We start from the raw sequence: 18000 nt of genomic DNA, 5'->3' as shown, positions 1-18000 counted from the left end.
ATACAAGATTCTTAGGGGACTTGACAGGGGGGATGGAGAAAGATTGTTTCTCCTTTTGGGACAGTCTAGGACCAGAGGACATCACCTCAGAAGAAGGGCTCGCACAGTTGAGTCAGGGGTGAGGAGGAATTTCTTCTCTGAGGGTTTTGAATCTGTGTGGAATTCTTTACTGCAGAGAGCTGTTGAGGCTGGGTCATTCAGTATATTTAAGATTGAGAGAAACATTTTTAATCAGGGAGGGAATCAAGGGTTAAGGGGAAAATGGAGTTCAGGATTATTAGATGTTAAACTTGAAAGGGTTCAGAAAACATTTACAAGGATATTGCCAGGGTTGGAGGGTTTGAGCTAGGGAAAGACTGAATAAGCTTGGGATATTTTCTTTGGAGCTTCGGAGGCTGAGGGGTGACTTTATAGAGGTTTATACAATCATGAGAGGCATGGATAGGGTGAATAGTCAAGGACTTTTTTTCCCAGGGTAAGGGAGTCTAAAATTAGTGGGCATAGGTTTAAGGTGAGAGGGGAAAGATTTAAAAGGGACCTCAGGGGCAACTTTGTCCCAAAGGGGCTGGTGCGTGTATGGAATGAGCTGCCAGAGGAAAGAGTGGAGGCTGGTACAATTACAACATTTAAAAGGCATCTAGATAGGAACAAGAATAAGAAGGGTTTAGAGGGCTTTGGACCAAATGCTGACAAACGGGACTAAATTAATTTAGGATATCTGGTCAGCATGGACGGGTTGGACCGAAGGGTCTGTTTCCGTGATGCACATCTATAACTCTATCCGTCACGATCTTATTGAATGGTAGAGCAGACTTGATGGGCTGAATGGCCTACTTCACCTCCTAAGTTTTATGGTCCTATTTGATCATAAATTTGTGTTATCGTTTCTAATTCTATTTTGCCAAGGACTGTTTCAATATTCTGGTGTTACTTTCTCTTCATTTGAATACCCATGTCTCAGTTTTGACATTTTAAATTTGACCATCTATCCTCAACAGGAGAGAGTTCCAAATTACCCAGTGATTCCAGGGTTTTGTCATAACCGCTGCTGTTGCCTAACTCCTTGTGGTGGTCTCCTAAAAGGTGAAAGGTTATGAAAAGGTCACTGAAATCACTTGTTTTTTTCTAAGATTACTTTTTCTTCCTTGCAGTCATTAGAACAGAAAGTGGAGACAAAGCCAAAGGAAGAGGAAGATGAAGAGGAACTATTTATCAAAGAATTGCAATTTAAAGCCTGGATCGATTTGGGCAGCAGTGTTGAAATTGAGCAAGAAAGGGTTGAAGAATCACCAACTAAGGTTAAATATATCCTTCTTTTATTGGGCATCTTATATGGGCCACATGATGGTTAGTGTAAATTTCAAAGTGACTGTACAGTACCTTTCCTCAACTTGTCCAATTTCCTCCCTCACTCCATGAATTTCCACAAGATTGCACTGGGAAATGGGATTCTTTTGTGTAAAATTAAGTTATCATCCATGGCTTACCAGACTACACTCTTACCTCTGAGTCAGAAAACTGCGGTTGACATAGTGCTCTGCAGGGAACCTGGGATTACTGGGTGGTATAGCCTATTAACTGATTCTTGTCTACTTGCTTGATTGGTTAAACTTATGGGTGAAGCTAGGGAATTAAGAAACTGAAAACCTTCCAGAAAAGATCTAGAATCTGAGCTGTTAATATTATGTGTATTAAACCTTCTGTAAGTTTTGAGATGTTTAAAAACATCTGATAGGAAACTACTTGGATTCAGTCCCGGGGCCAACACTGCATTGCTGTGAGGTTCATCATAATCCTTGCATTTTGCTCCAAGCCTGACTTGGAAATATGTCACCGTTCCTTCACTGTCATTGAGTCAAAATCTTGAGATTTCCTTCCTGATAGCCTATGAGTGTCTCCCCACCATGTGGACTAATAAACCATAAGAAATAGAAACTGGAGCAGGCCATTCAACCCCTCAAGCCATTTCTGCCATTCAATAGGATCATGGCTGATCCAACATTTCTCATGTCCGCTTACCTGCCTTTCTCTTATAACGCTTAATTCCCTAACTGATCAAGAATGTATCTATCTCAGCCTTAAGACTGTAGTCATTCAGGAAAGCAGCTCATCACTACCTTCTCAAGGATGGGTGGCATGGTAGCTCAGTGGTTAGCACTGCTGCCTCACAGCGTGCAGGGTCCTGAGTTTGATTCCACCCTCGGGCAACTGTCTGCGTGTGACGTTTGCACATTCTCCCCGTGTCTGTGTGGGTTTCCTCTGGGTGCTCTGGTTTCGTCCCACAGTCCAATAATGTGCAGGCTAGGTGGATTGGTCATGGGGAAATGCCGGGTTACAGGGATAAAGTAGGCGGGTGGTTCTGGATGGAATGGTTTTCAGAGGGTTGGTGTGGACTGAAAGGGCCGAGTGGCCTACTTCCAAACTGTAGGGATTGTATGACAATTAGGGATGCCATGCTCTGTCCCTGGAATGAATATAAAAATAACCTATTGTCTTCTTCAATATTAGACGTACTCCTAGACAGGTAGAAAATGATATGGCACGTGTTTATAATTACAATTATGTTCAATGCAGGTGAAATTTATGATTTCACGTGTCCGAAGAGAATTTGGGGCTCCTGTTTCCTTTGATGATCGCAATGATGCTGAAATAAAGGATAGCTATGTGGAGTGCACATCCTACCAAGACAAGAATTTCAGCATCAAGAAGCTGGAGAGGGATATCGGGATACAGGCTGTATGCATTTTAGAGGAAAACAGCACACAAACAGAATGGTGAGTTAACTACACCGACTAACCGACTAAGTGAGCTTCTAACCAGAACAAACTAACCAATGGTGTGAAGAGTAGTTAGAATGGGGTTAGCCAATGCAAACGGTTTATTTGTGCTTTATCACTGAAGCTCCTGTCGGTAGAAACAGCGACGCAGAAGAGTTAGATGCTTGTTTTTGACAGGCACACACACGATAGGCTGAATGGCCTTTTTTGTGCTGGAGACCTCAATGCTCTATGACAGGCGACACTGGGTATGGTAGCGTAATGGTAATGTTAGTAGACTAGAAATCTAGAGGCAAAGAGTTCAAATGCTTGTATTGAAGCTGGGCAATTCTGTTAACTAAATAAATCTGGAATGAAAGAAAAGCCAGTATCTGTGGACCATGAGATAACTGGATTATTGTAACAACCCATCTGGTTCATTAATCCCCTTTACACTATTGTGGAATGCTATGTGACTCCAGATCCACAATGTGTTTATCTCAATGTGGTCGATTCTTAACCACATTGTCCGTATCTTGCTTGTTGCAAGATCAGATTGGTCCAGAAAGCCTCTCTGTTGTTAAAAAGGTAATTCACCAGCACCTAGTCATAGAATATCTACGGTGTGGTAGCAGGCCATTCAGCCCATCGAGTCCACACTAACCTCCAAAAAGCATCCCACCTAGACCCACCTCAATACCCTTGTAATGCTGCATTTCCCATGGCTAATCTACCTAGCCTGCTCATCCCTGGACACAATGGGTAAGTTTAACATGGCCAATCCACCTAACCTGCACATCTGTGGGAGGAAACTGGAGCACCCGGAGGAAACCCACGCAGACACGGGGAGAATGAGGGCAGTTAGGGATGGGCAATTATTGATGGTTCATCAGCAAAGGCCACATGGAATAAATAAACTAAAATCCAGCAATTAAAGGTATTTGGCTCAAGAATCAGAGAGTGACATGTGAAGAATTTAATGAATTCTTACAGTTTAGAACAAACTATCTGAGAGGAGCAGATACAATGATAGTTTTCAAAAGGAAATTAGAGAAATGCTTGAAAAGGAAACATTTTCAGAACCTTGAGAAGAGGATGGTGGAGGGACAGTAACTGGACAACTCTTTCAAAGCCAGATACAGTGGGACACATTACCTCGGTATTGTTAACAAAAAATACATTTTGTCAAAACTTTTTGACTTGCACTCATCTGGACAATTTGCAAGAATACCGCATCAAAGGTAGAGCCAACATTTATACTGCATGGGAAGAGAATGCTGTTTAATTAGCGACTCTGATTGGTAGAGGTTGAAATAACTCCACAGAGACTGGTATCCCGTCACCAAGTCACCCTTTATTTACTCTTAGGTTCCTTGACACTGATGTAGCTCCCTCAGAGTCAACTCTGAGTGTCAGGATGTCAGACGCTCCTGTTTATATCTGTCAGCCAGGGCTCCCTGATTGGACCAGGTTAACAGGCCCAATCGGGGAACTTATTCTGTGAGGTCCACCTGGCTGACCTCATTACAATCACTACTGAGGTGCTACCATGGCTAATACACCTATTAATGCAGATTGACAGTTAACTGCTGGCCATTGTTGACATTTTAAATCAACCAGGGTGACTCTAACTGGTTGGGTCACCCAGAGAAATGAATCAGCGAACGGCTGGCATCTATTTTGTTGAGTTCAAATGAGTGCAGAGAAAGCATGTATTCTTTCTGTCTGCAAAGACCTCTCAAATTTTGAACATAATGTTGACCTCACTATCTGTACACCTTCTATGCAATTGCACATTTTATTCCTAACTCTGTTCTATTACCTTATGCATTTTGTATGGCTCTGTCTGTACTGCATGCAAAACAAAACTTTTCACTGTACCTAGGTACATGTGACAATAATAAATCAAATTAAATCAAGGAATCGGGCCCTGAATATTAATATTATGTAACTTCCAGTACTTGTAAGTATGCCACCCAACATTCCCAATTGGCAATCCCAATTGGGTATCAGCATAATTCTTCACACACTTGGGTTTAGTCGGCAAATGTTGTCCAATTGCAGAATCACAACCAATGTTTGACACTGTGCTGTGAGCTTTGTAAATACAGGATGGTTGGGTATTATAAGTATATTTCTTGTCATGAGCAGCTGTTTGATTTGATCCAAATACAGCTGACATACCCGACATCACACCAGCACTGAAATTCATTTCCCACATAACCTATTCGTCAGATAAGCAGAATGCTCTTTGTAGTTTCAACGTACCATTCTGTCAGTGGTGTGCACCACTCTTGTGGCCACTGCATAATTGCAGCTCGAAACAGCTAACTTTACCTGTTCCTCAAGTGGTCAGATACCTTACCCTTTCACGGTAACCTGAAGCACACTGGGCACTTTTCATGATAAATAATGATTTTTCACAGTATACATCAGAAATAATCTGATCAGGGTGGCCACTTTCCAAGAGGGTGGCTTTCATACATCATACTTCAGCAACAAGACTGCAGAGTGAATGAATAGCTTGGGCCACATTTTTGAGGCTGGCTTTGAAATGGCAACATTCTGCACTGCCTGATTCTAAAATCCGACCAGAATAATCACATGAAGTTCAACAAATCATCCTGCTTGGAGTTCTATCGTGTTTACGCTGTGTTTTAACTGTTACTATTTCAGGACATATCCTCGAAACGCTTGCACCCAGTATACGCCCAGTGAGTTCACACAGGAGGAAAAAGATGAAATGTTAAAATCTGAAGCTCTTACTACATTTATCAACTCGGTTGCTTTGAGGTACAGTTGTTTATTAAGTTGCCAAATCCAGTTGGATGCGTTACCAGACTCAAAACACATGACCAACTAACTGCAGGATCACATGCAGTTACATGCATAAACATTCAGGTAAAGTACCATAGTTTTACCACAGCATGGGGCTGCTCTCTCATTAGAGAGAGGGAGAGATGACTGCTGGTGGTTTAACCTGAGGATCATCATGCCTCAGGTGAGTGGAGAGGTTGAGAAGGAGAGTCCTTCACGGAATATTAATGAAATGACCACTTGTGTTTGACCCACAACCACTTCTACCTAAAAGGACAAGGACAGCAGATGCATGGGAACACCATCCCCCTGCAAGTTCCCCTCCCAGCCACTCACCATCCTGACTTGGAAATATATCACCGTTCCTTCACTGTCGCTGGGTCAAAATCCTCTCTCCCTAATTCTCTCCCTAAGGGCATTGTGGGTCTACTTACAGCAGGTGGAATGCAGTGGTTCAAGAGGGCAGCTCACCATTACCTTCTCAAGGGCAACTAGGGATGGGCAAGAAATGCTGGACCAGCCAGCGATGCCCATGGGCCATGAGTGAATTCTTTAAAAGATTAATGTTCATGGAAAAAAGAGAGTACACAAAATTCCCAAAAGATGTTTAATCCCAGGGTATTGCTCATGGCAACCCCCAAGAGTTTAATATTTATTCAGAAACACTGTGGAAGTTGAGAATCCACGTTTATAACATACATTATGTACTGGTTTTAGAAAGGATGCAAGAGCAAGAATACACGACGAAGTCTAACTCGAAGGGTTCACAATTGAGATTAAATAAATTAGTCATGCAATCCCGTAGGCTCCTCCAATTTCTATTGACATCTTGGCTCCTCACTGACTATATTTGAAAACACATCAGTTGAGCATATGAGCTGATGATACCCAGCTCAACATCAAATATAACTCTCACTGTCTTTAAACTATCAACTGTTTATCCAACATCCAGTACTGTGCTGGCAGTAATTTCCTTTGTCTAATTATTGGGAATAACAAAGCCAATGTCTTCAATAATATAAAACAAAGAACTGTGATGTTGGAGATCTGAAACAAAAATAGAAATTGCTGGAGAATCTCATTAGGTCTGGCAGCATCTGTGGAGAGAAAGTGTAGTTAATCTTCTGGGTCCAGTCACTCTTCTTCTGAACTGAGGTGATGAAGGGTCTGATGAAGACATCTGAAATGGTTACTGTGCTTTCTCCCCATAGTTGCTGCCAACTCTGTTGAGTTCCTCTAGCAATTTCTATTTTGGTTTCAGATCTCCAGCATCTGCAGTTCTTTTATTTTTATTTTAGTGAGAGCTTCTATAGGCTACAGACCATCACACCTCCTCAGTTATCTCCTCAGAAGGGAAAAATATTGTAGGAGGGAGGTGGGGGAAGAGAGGATCATGGAAAGGTTAAAGTGCACAGAATAAGATCTGTCTCAAAATAATAGATCGCGGGTTCTGTTGGTAATGATTCTGATTAACAAATGGAAAAGGTTAAAGTGAAGACTGCATGGAGAGAAATTTATAAGAATTCTTATTTGACTTAAACCGGCCTTGAGTATTTCCAATCCGTTTGACATCTCGCACTATCCTGGCAGGCAGGAGGTTAAATTTAGAAATCACTATGTTTAATTGCAAACTGACTGTGTGGGGCAGCGTCCAGGGGCCAGCTGCTATTTGTTTTCATACCTTTGCATTAACAACTTACTCTGCTCTACAAGTTAGACACAGGATTATCAGAACAGGAGAAGGCCATTTAGTCCCTCAGAAATGTCCTGTCATTCAACATGATCTTGGCTGATCTGCAACCAAACTCCATACTCCCACTTTACCCTGTGTCTGTCAATACCTTTGGCAAACAAAAAGCTATCACACTTAGGTTTAAAATTGACAGTTGCTCCAGTGACATTTTTAGCAGAGAGTATCCAACATTCTACTGCTCATTGTGCGAACAAGTTACACATAAAGAACCCACTTTAATATTTGGCCTGCTGTGTTCATCCAGCCCTGCACCTTGTTGTCTCGGATTCACCAGCATCTGCAGTTCCTACTATCTCTGATCCACTTTAATATTAGTCAACTCCTCAAATTCCAGGAACTGCCCATCCCCATCTCCCACCATAGCTGGAAAAAGTTTCTCGCAATCTACCCAGTCCTTTCCCCTCAATGATTTGAAAATTCTCTTGTCATTGTCAGCAGTCAGTTGGTTCACTCCTTGGAGTCCTAGAGATTTACAACACAGAAAAAGGCCTTTCAGTCCATTGAGTCTGTGCTGGTCAAAAATAACCACCAAACTATTCTAATTCCATTTTCCAGCACTTGGCCCATTTTCTTCAAAGCTTTGTACATGTAAATACCACTGCAACGTGATGAGGGTTTCTGCCTCTCCCACCCTTACAGGCAGTGGGTTCCAGATTCCCACCAGCCTCTGGGTGAAAAAGTCTTTCCCCTCAGCCCCTCTATAGGAGATCTCCTTGATCTCTTTAAACCCCCTGAACCCCCCGCCAAAGCAATGCAAGCCAAATCTATCTGACCTGTACCTATAACTTAAAACTATATTATCCTGATTGCATTCTAGAGTAATAGAGTCATACAGCAGGCCCTTCAGTCCAACCAGTGCAAACTGACTACGTTCCCAAAATAAACTAGTCCCACCTGCCTGTGTATGGCCCATATCCTCCAAAATTTCCTATTCATTTAATTATCCACATAGGAACCACTCTGTGTAAAAACATTGCCCCTCATATTCTTTTTAAATCTTTCTCCTCTCACTTTAAATGTATGGCCCCAAGTTTTGAAGCCGCCCCACCCCAGCCAAGGGTAAAGACCCTTGTCCTTCAACTTAACTATGCTCTTCATGATTTTATAAACCTCAATAAGGTCAATAGTCAACAATAAGGTCTATGAATCTGTACAATAATCTTTCTAAACCTCATTTAGCCTGCCTGAGGTACATTGCCAAGGAATTGATGCAGTCCACACAAAGGTTACAAGCACCATTTATGTTATGCTTTCATTCTAGGTTTGAGTCAGCCTTACAGCAAAATGAGATCATGGACGTCTTTTACGATGATTGGAGAGGGCTTTCGGATGAAGATAGTACGTTTGGAGGGAAATCAGACTGCCATCTAAAGGAATACCAGTCCTTCACAGATCTCCAGAGGAGCCAGGGGAGGAAGATAAGCCACATTGAATGGCACCCAACCATTCTGGGTAAGGTGGATTTCACCAAGAGTGAAGGTCAGCTCTCGTAAGCATCAGCCATGTTCGTAGGATCTAGGAGCAGGCTGTTCGGCATCTTGAGCCTACTCCACCATTCAATAACATCATGGCTGATCTGACCGTAGCCTTTCACCCTCTTGTTTACTCAGAATCAATCTATCTTGAAAATATTTAAGGACCCTGTTTCCACATCCTTATGAGGAAGGGACTCACAGCCCTCTAAGATTAAAATGAAATCAGTTTTAAAAGGGTGACCTCTTAATTTTAAATAGTGACTGCTAGTTCTAGGTTCTCCCATAACCATCCTCTCTCTCTACACCCTGTCCAGACCCTTCAGAATCCTTTAGGTTTCAATCAAGTCAACTCTTACTCTTCTCACCTCCAGCAGGTACAGGCCTAGCCTGTCCAAACTTTTCTTGTAAGACAACCCACCCTTTCTAGGGATGACTAGTTCCTGATTTATGAACCAAAGATGCTGCCAGACCTGCTGAGCTTTTCCAGCAACTTCTGTTTTTGTTCCTGATTTATGAACACCTGAATTACAAGTGCTCATACTTATAAGTAACGTCCCATATTATTATTAATCTTAAAGATCCAGCATGCAAACGTTTGGTCATAATACACGTGGCTCTTGCATATTGTCCTGTATTGTATTCCATTGAAATCAACTGTTTAAAGATTCATTCACAAGAATGGACATCACTTATGAATGAATTCAAGAATGGAATCTATTTGTAACTGGCGGCTGCCCATATTAGTGTCATAAACCTTCTCTGAACTGCTTCCAAGGCACTTATATCGTTCCTTAAATAGGCTGACTAATCCTGTGTACAATACTCCAGATGTGGTCTCATCGATGTTTGGTATACTTGAAGTTCAGTGGGGAAGCACACGGATCTCTGATTTAGAAATATCCCTCCAGAGACTTAAATGTAAAACTTGAAGCTCCGATCCAGCACTCAGGAAGATCTAAGCTGTGGAAGGTACTGTTGACCAGATGAGGCATGAAGCTGAGTTCCTTTCTGCCCTCTGCCTATAACAGTTCCCATGGCATTATTCAAAGAATCACAGAAAATTTCTCCCCAGGCAAATGCTTATCCCTCATCCAATGTCAAGAAAACAAATTACTTGGTCATTAAATAAACATTGTCGGAATAAGTGCAATGACAATCATAGCTCATTGTTCCACAAGCTCCCGGAAAATGTATAAAATCTCAATTAAACCACCAAAATGACCAGATTGTCTGACTGACTGCTCTTCAACACAAAGCAATTCACGCTAGGTTTCGTAACTAGCAGATAATAACTCTACTGGCAGTGAAAGAAAGGAATTCTAATCTACTGCTTGTGACTTAACTATATCTCTTAATAAACAAAACCCAAAAACACACATACATTCATGCTTAAGACAAGGAAAAGACAGATGATTTGACACAGATATTATGGGTCAAGAAAAGCAATACATACAGGGATTGATTACAAATCTGAAGATCAAAAATCCAGAACACAAGGGTAGATTAAAATTATTTCTCACAGTACCTTTTGATTTTAGCAGTGATGACATGGGATCTGTCTATAAAGCGATGGTTGTCCTTCACATCAACGTGTGTCATGCTGGAACAGCTGCTGAAGGGTGGCAAGCCGGTGCAGGAGATGGTGAGGAAAGTTAGTGGTATGTTGGCCTTCATAGCGAGAGGATTTGAGTATCGGAGTAGGGTTGTCTTGCTGCAGTTATACAGGGCCTTGGTGAGGCCACACCTTGAGTATTGTGTGCAGTTTTGGTCTCCTCGTCTGAGGAAGGGCATTGATGCTATAGAGGGATTCCAGCGAAGGTTCACCAGACTGTTTCCCAGGCTGGCAGGACTGACATATGTCTGGATCGACTGGGCTTGTACTCACTGGAATTTGGAAGAATGAGGGAGCATCTCATAGAAACATATAAAATCCTGATGGGACTGGACAAGCTAGATGCAGGAAGAATGTTCCGGAAGTTGGGGAAATCCAGAACAGTCACAGTCTAAGCATAAGGAGGAAGCCATTCAGGACTGAGATGAGGAAGAATTTCTTCGCTCAGAGAGTTGTGTACCTGTGGAATTCTCTCCCACAGGAAGCGGTTGGGGCCAGTTCATTAGACACATTAAAGAGGGAGCTGGATATGGCACTTCTACCTAAAGGGATCAGGGGGCTTGCGGAGAAAGTGGGAATGGGATACTGAGATTGCGTGATCAGCCATGATCATATTGAATGGTGTTGCAGGCTGGAAGGGCCAAATGGCCTATCCCTGCACCTATGTTTCTATGTCTTTATGTTTCTTTGATCTGCTGGACTTAGGTCTGGTTAGAATTCTTTCTTCTGGCTTTCTTGTGTTTTTAATTTTTTTCCCCCGAGTGGAGAGAGAGAGAGAGAGAGAGAGAGAGAGAGACGACAGAGACATTTTCAGTTCACAGGCTCTGGATGCCTCTGGCTATTACACACCTGCATGTTTGTAGCAAAATGCATCTCAACCAATCCAAGCACTCTCATCAGACACTCTTTCCTTAACTTAAAGCTTTTTTGGTGCTTCACTGTCTCAAAGTAATAAAATTGCTACTTTGAAAAGCATCATTGTCTTGCACAGTTCTAACCATGTACCACTTGATTTTTACACGTTGTAAAACTCTCCTGAAAGATGCAGTGTCTGACTTCCAGTTTAGAATCCAAAATGTGGCCCTTCACTAGAGAAACTCAGTAGGTCTGACAGCATCTGTGGAGAGAGTTGCAGAGTTAAAATAGCAAGTCCAATTTAATTCTTCTTTCGAACATATCTGAAGAAGACTGAGATTGGAATGGATACTGTTGTCTTTATTTCAGATCTCCAACAGTCACAGGTATTTGCTTTTATCACCTAGTCATTACCTCATTGCAGTTTATTTGAGGTTTTTGTGCACAAATTGGCTGCAGTACTCCTTCATTACAACAATGATGATGCTTCCAAAGTACCTCACTGGGTGTAAGTCACTCAGAGATAGCAAGAACTACAAATGCTGGAGTCAGAGACAACACAGTGTGGAGCTGGAGGAGCACAATAGGCCAGGCAGCATCTGAGGAGCAATTTTTCTGAATAAGGGTCCCGATCCGAAATGTCAACTTTCCTGCTCCTCTGATGCTGCCTGGCCTGCTGTGTTCCTCCAGCTCCACACTGTGTTGTCCCTGGGTGTAACATACTTTGTAACATGCTGGAATTTTAAAAGGCATTGACTAAGATACATAACAGGAGAAATGAAACCTATTTTAATTGATTCTACACAATCTCCCGAAGGCAAAATCACCCCCAGCCTCTCTCTCAACATAGCCCTAGTATGTATCAGATAAAATAAATAATGTTGGAGCTAAATCAGTTCTCATAGTGAGACAAGGAGCATATGGTTAAACACCAGAGACACACAAAACCTACCATTTCCATCCAGTCTGAATAAATGGATAACTAATTGCAGGCTGTCCTGAACCCTCTGTGTATCCAGTCATAACCAAAATAGTAATAAAATAATTGGACTAAAAGAATAAACAGACTCTTTATAGATTGAGTGGGCCACGTCATATTCTTTGGTATGTCAAAGAATGTGATTTGATATCCAATTGCAACATATAAAATTCTGAAAGGGGATTATGGTAGGTGTGATAACTCCTACAAGACCCATGGGGAATCATTAATTAATCTCTCTGTGGAGCTTATTGAGTATGAGTTCCCTGCCGGAACTCATCACCTGAGTTTTTTATAAAGCAGATCCAGGGATGGATCTGTAGAACTGCCTGTCCCAGGCTGGGACTGGCCTATGTAGACCATGAGCAGTGGCTGTATTTTGATGTTCAACAATAAATTATGTTCCTTTCCAATCGAGTCTCCTGAGTTATTCCAGCTGGGTAGATTCTGAGAAGCCGTTTCTCCTGGAGAGGCAACATAGGACAAGGAGTCACTGTCTCGAAATAAGGGGTGGGCCATTTTGGGACTAAGATGAGGGGAAACTTTTTTCATCCAGAATATTGTGAATCTTTGAATTTTTGTACCCCGGTCAGGTGCGGATGCTCAGTTATTGAGTAATTTCAAGTTAGAAATTGAAAGAATTCTGGACAGTGAGGGATATAGGGGAACAGGTGGGATAGTGAAGTTAAAGTAACAAATCATCCATGATCCTATTGTATGGGGTAGCAGGCTTGAAGGGCCAAATGGCTTGTTCTACCTTTGATTTCTTTTGGTCTTCATTCTGAAAAGAGTAATGTTTTGTATGAATGTTGGTGATAGTTTTATCCATTTATAAATGTATAAATCCATAATTTATCCAAATTCTCCATAATTTTATTCATTACACAGATTAACTGTACCAATTCTTGTGTTTATAAACAGGGCTAGTGGCTGTGTCAGTCGTTGACCGCATTACTATGGAGGACAGGATTAACTTAAACAACAGATTAGTCCGCAGTCACTCATATATCCTGTTCTGGAATTTCACCGATCCTATCCACCCACAGGTATCCAAAGGATTTTTGCACATTGCTAGAGAAGTGATCAAAGACAAAAATACTAATAAAGCTGTTTGTGTCATTATAACACAGTTTACAGTCTCAGACTTTGGTAAGTGGGTAAAATGCTACAGCTAAGGATGTGAATAGGTTCTGGAAGAGAAATTACTGTACATAAAAAAAATTGTGCATTAGCTTTGTACATAATACAACCCCTACCACCTATAAGTATACTCAAGGCTGAGATAGACAGATTTTTAATCAATAAGGGAATCATGACTTATGGGGAAAAGGCGGGAAGGTAGAGATGAAGAATATCGGATCAGCCATGATCTCATTAAATGGCAGAGCAGACTCAGAGCCATAAAGGACGGAAACAGACCCTTCAGTCGAACTCGTCCATGCCAAGTTTCCCAAACCAAACTAGTCCCATTTGCCTGTGTTCAGCTCATACGCCTCTAAACTTTTCCTATTCATGTACTTGTCCAAATGTCTTTAAATGTTGTAATGGTACCTACATCTACCACCTCCTCTGGTAGTTCATTCCACCTACACACTACCCACTTTGTGAAAAAGTTGCCCCTCAGGTACCTTTTAAATTTTTCTCCCCTCACCTTAAATTTATGCTCTCTACTTTTGAACTCCCCAACCCTAGGAAAAAGACTTTTGCAATTCACCCTAACCATATCCCTCATGCTTCTATCACACCCCCCAACCCCCTATGCTCCAGTGAGTAAAGTCCCAGCCTATCCTTATCTCCAGTCTCAGTAACATCCTGGTAAATCTTTTCTGCAGTCTCTCCATTACAAGAATATCCTTCCTATAGCAAGTCGACCAGAACTGTACACAGTACTCCAAAAGTGGCCTCATCAATGTCCTGTTCAACTGCAACATGAAGTCCCAACTTCTATACTCTATTTTGTCTGAGCAGTGAAGGCAAGCATGTTAAACACTTTCTTAATCATCCTGTCTACCAGTGATGCAACTTTCGATGAACCCATAGGTCTCTCTGTTCTACAACACTACCCACGGCCCTACCATTAACTGTAAGTCTTATCCTTATTTGTCTTACCAAAATGCAACACTTTTATACTCAATGGGTTGAATGGCCTATTTTTGCTTCTATACCTTATAGTCTTAACTGAGAATTCATAACTAACAGGAAAAACTGAATAGTCTGGGGCTCTTCCACCTGTTTAAGGTTGATTTGATAGAGGTTTCTTGAACTATGGAAGGTAACTATTAGATATGGAGGAAATGGTTTGAATTTTTTACTCTCTGAGTGGGGAGAATTTCAAAACCTTAATATGACTAAGGGGGATTGAAAGGAATGTTGTTGTATTAGAAAGCTGGATAAACACACAAGAGAGAAAGGAATGGAAGGATATAGTGATGGGGTGAGATGAGGAGGGGTGTGAGGGAGTTCAATAAAATGTGGAGCTGGAAAAGCACAGTCAGTCAAACAGCAGCTGAGCAGCAGGAAAGTTAGCGTGTCGGACCAAAACCCTTCATCAGGACTGTGGAGCACAAATACCAGCACCAACTGATTGGAACAAATCATAGAATTATAGAATCCCTATAGTGTGGAAGCAACCATCTGGTCTGCACCGACCTCCAAAAAGCATTCCACCCCTCTACCTTATCCCTGTAACCCTGCATTTCCCACGGCTAACCCAACCAGCTTGCACATTCCCGGACGCTATGGGCAATTTAGCATGACCAATCCACCTAAACTGCACATCTTTGGATTGCAAGAGGAAACCCATCATCATAACCCTAACCACGCAGACACGGGGAAAACGTGTAAACTCCACACAGACAGTCACCTGAGGGTGGAATCAAACCTGGGTCCCTAGTGCTGTGAGGCAGCAGTGGTAACCACTGAGCTACTATGGCACCCTATTGGCTTAGACTTTCCATATACATGCACAAATGTCTTTTGCATTACAGATTGTTTTTTTTGTTGTACCCATTTCATCTTGGTTTTGAATCCACAGAATCACAGGATGGTTACAGCACAGAAAGAGGCCACTCAGCCCATTCTTATCTAAATAATCATCCAATGCCCTTTTTGAATACTTCAGTTGAACCTGCCTCCACTACGTTTTCAGGCAGTGCATTCCATCCCCCTAACAACTCAGTGTGTGAAGAAGGTTTTCTTTAATTTACACTTGCATCATTTGCACATCACTTTCAATCTATGACCTCTCGCTCTAATTCCTTTTATAAGTGCAAACAGTTTCTCCCTATCAATCCAGTCCACTCATGATTTTGAAAAGCTCTATCAGATCTCTTGGATAGGAAAGATTTAGAGGGATATGGGCCAAACACAGGCAAATGGGACTAGTTCAGATTAGGAAACCTGGTTGGCATGGACAAGTTGGACTGAAGGGCCCGTTTCCATGCTGTAGGACTCTATGATAGGTTTCAAACAATAACAAGCAAAGGCAGAAATGGAGCTCAATCTCCAATCGGCCATGATCTCATTGACTGTTGCAACAGGCTTGAGGGGCTGAATAGCCTCATTGTGGGTGTGGGCATTATGGCTAAACCATAAGGTATAGGAGCAGAATTAAGCCATTCAACCCATCAAGTCTGCTCCACCACCTGATCATGGTGGATATGATTCTCAATCCAGCATTTATTGCTTATCCTTAATTGCCCAGAGGGCAGTTAGGAGTCAATCATACTGCTGTGGGTCACATAGGCCAGACCAAGTAAGGATGGCAGATTTCCTTTCCTGAGGGACATTAGTGAACTGGCTATGTTTTCCCCTCTAGCAATCAGCAACAGTTTCATTCCTAATTCCAGATTTTTAATTGGATCATGATCTGCAGTGGCAGGATTTGAACCAGGTCCCCAGAACATTACCTGGGTCTCTGGATTAATAGTCTAGCGATAATACCACTAGGCCATTGCTTCTTCCTATGTTGCACTCAATATCAGTCTTTCATCCTTTCTCCCTGATGTTGTTATGAAGCTCCCCGCTGTGTTAGCAAGTTCTCCGTTCACTGCACTCCCTTATACTGACTGAAACTATCACACTGGGTTAAAATGTATTGTGGGATCGTAATAGTTTGTGAATTCACTTGAACGACCATTCTGACTGAGTGTCTGACCACGTATGAGGTGAACAGACTGATTTTGGGATAGTCATAAACGTTTGCCTTTCCTGTGTTTGATTTTCATTTAGATCATGTTGGAGGCACCGGATGATATTTACAGCTTTCAGTTTTGTCCAACGGACCCAAATATTGTGGCAGGAGGCTGTAAGAATGGCCAGGTAATGTGTAAATTGTAAAGTGTCAAGTTTTAACATCTGAGAACAGTCGAAATGTAAAATCACTCTATAATTTAATACAAAGTCTCTCGGAATGCAGTATAACGGAAGAAGCCATGATTGGTCCACGTACCTGATTTCCTTTCACCCACACTGAGTTGCCCTGTCTTCAGCGATCTCTCAACTTTGCAATTCCTTCTTGAAACCTCCTCCCCCACCTCCTAAGATTGTAGTGATTGGAATGAGGGCCAGGTGGATCTCATTGGCAATGAGATCCCTGATTGGGGTTGTTAACCTGGGCCAATCAGGCAGCCCTGGCTGACAGGTATAAACAGGAGACTCAGAGATTCTCCTCACTCTAGGCTCTTCCTCTGCGCTAGCTGGCCAGAGTCCCTCTACTGTGCACATGAAAATAAAGGGTGACTTAGCGACATGTTACCGGCCCCTGTGGAGTTATTTCACGATGCTGTTTAACACCGACTCCCTTTAACTCAGGTTTCAAACCCTTCGGTGGCTTATTGCTGAGTTTTGTTTGAGAATGTGTGAAAGGGTTTGGGACCATCTCACTACATTCAAGGTGCTTTATAAATACATGGCGTTCGTGTTGTTGCTGATAGCTGTTCTTTCTGCTTTTCCTGGCTCAGGTGGTGCTGTGGGACATCTCCAAATTTGCGAGCAGATTGCAGGGCAACATTCCAGCAGCAAAGCCTGAAGCTGTCAAGTCCAATCTGTTGGTGAGTGACTTGGGAATGGGACGCATCCCATTCTCCTGGTATTGATCACTAGATAAGTCCACCTCCCCTCCCCACTGCTCCACTCTGGTGTCTCCCTCTAGCCCACCACACATCCACTGGATCTTTAGATTATTCTCCCATGTCCTTTACGGATAGGAGTCTTTCACCCATACCTGGTCTGGCCCTATATGTGACTCCAGATCCGCAGCAATGTGACTGTCTCTTAACAGCCCTCGGGGCAATTAGAACAATAAATGCTGGCCTGGCCACCGGTGCCATCATCCTGGGAATGAATGAAAAAAGTCTCCAAACAGAAGAAATATATCAAAGAACAAACTTGCAAGGAAGTTACAGTGAGGCACAAGAACTACAGAGAAGTTATAATGGGTATAATCTTAATCCTAGTATAGACTGGGTTAGTAATAGTGTAAATGGTAGAGTTTGTGAAGTGTGTTGCGGAGAATATTTTTACAGCAGTGTGTTGAGAAACGCTGGAATGATGGCACTCATACCTGGGTCTCTGGATGAAGAGTCTAGTGATAGTACCTCAAGGCCATCACCTCCATCAAACTGCCTCATCTTCAGGAGACCAGTTATCTGCTTCACCATGTTCCTGGTTGAACAACAGGTTGCAATGTGTCCACAGTAGGCGTTAATCCGGGGTTTCTGTAATGGAAGCATCAGTCGTGTTTGTTGAGGGTT

General features: G+C 42.3%; 1 protein-coding gene across 1 annotated transcript in view; it reads left to right on the top strand.

Annotated features, from left to right (window-relative positions):
* Window positions 1-17343, top strand: part of LOC109924763 (dynein axonemal intermediate chain 3-like) — a 31458-nt gene extending 14115 nt beyond the window's left edge. Inside the window, exons 4-10 of the mRNA XM_048601565.1 lie at window positions 1152-1298; window positions 2575-2774; window positions 5433-5549; window positions 8588-8778; window positions 13169-13293; window positions 16478-16567; window positions 17209-17343. Of these exons, the coding sequence (XP_048457522.1) occupies window positions 1152-1298; window positions 2575-2774; window positions 5433-5549; window positions 8588-8778; window positions 13169-13293; window positions 16478-16567; window positions 17209-17343 (1005 nt within the window). The remainder of the gene's footprint in view (window positions 1-1151; window positions 1299-2574; window positions 2775-5432; window positions 5550-8587; window positions 8779-13168; window positions 13294-16477; window positions 16568-17208) is intronic.
* Window positions 17344-18000: the final 657 nt, after the last annotated feature.

Source organism: Rhincodon typus, chromosome 10 (assembly GCF_021869965.1).
Source record: "Rhincodon typus isolate 14 chromosome 10, sRhiTyp1.1, whole genome shotgun sequence".
Taxonomy (NCBI): Eukaryota; Metazoa; Chordata; class Chondrichthyes; order Orectolobiformes; family Rhincodontidae; genus Rhincodon; species Rhincodon typus.
The sequence above is the reverse complement of the archived record's forward strand: the minus strand, read 5'-3'. Positions and strand labels throughout refer to the sequence as shown.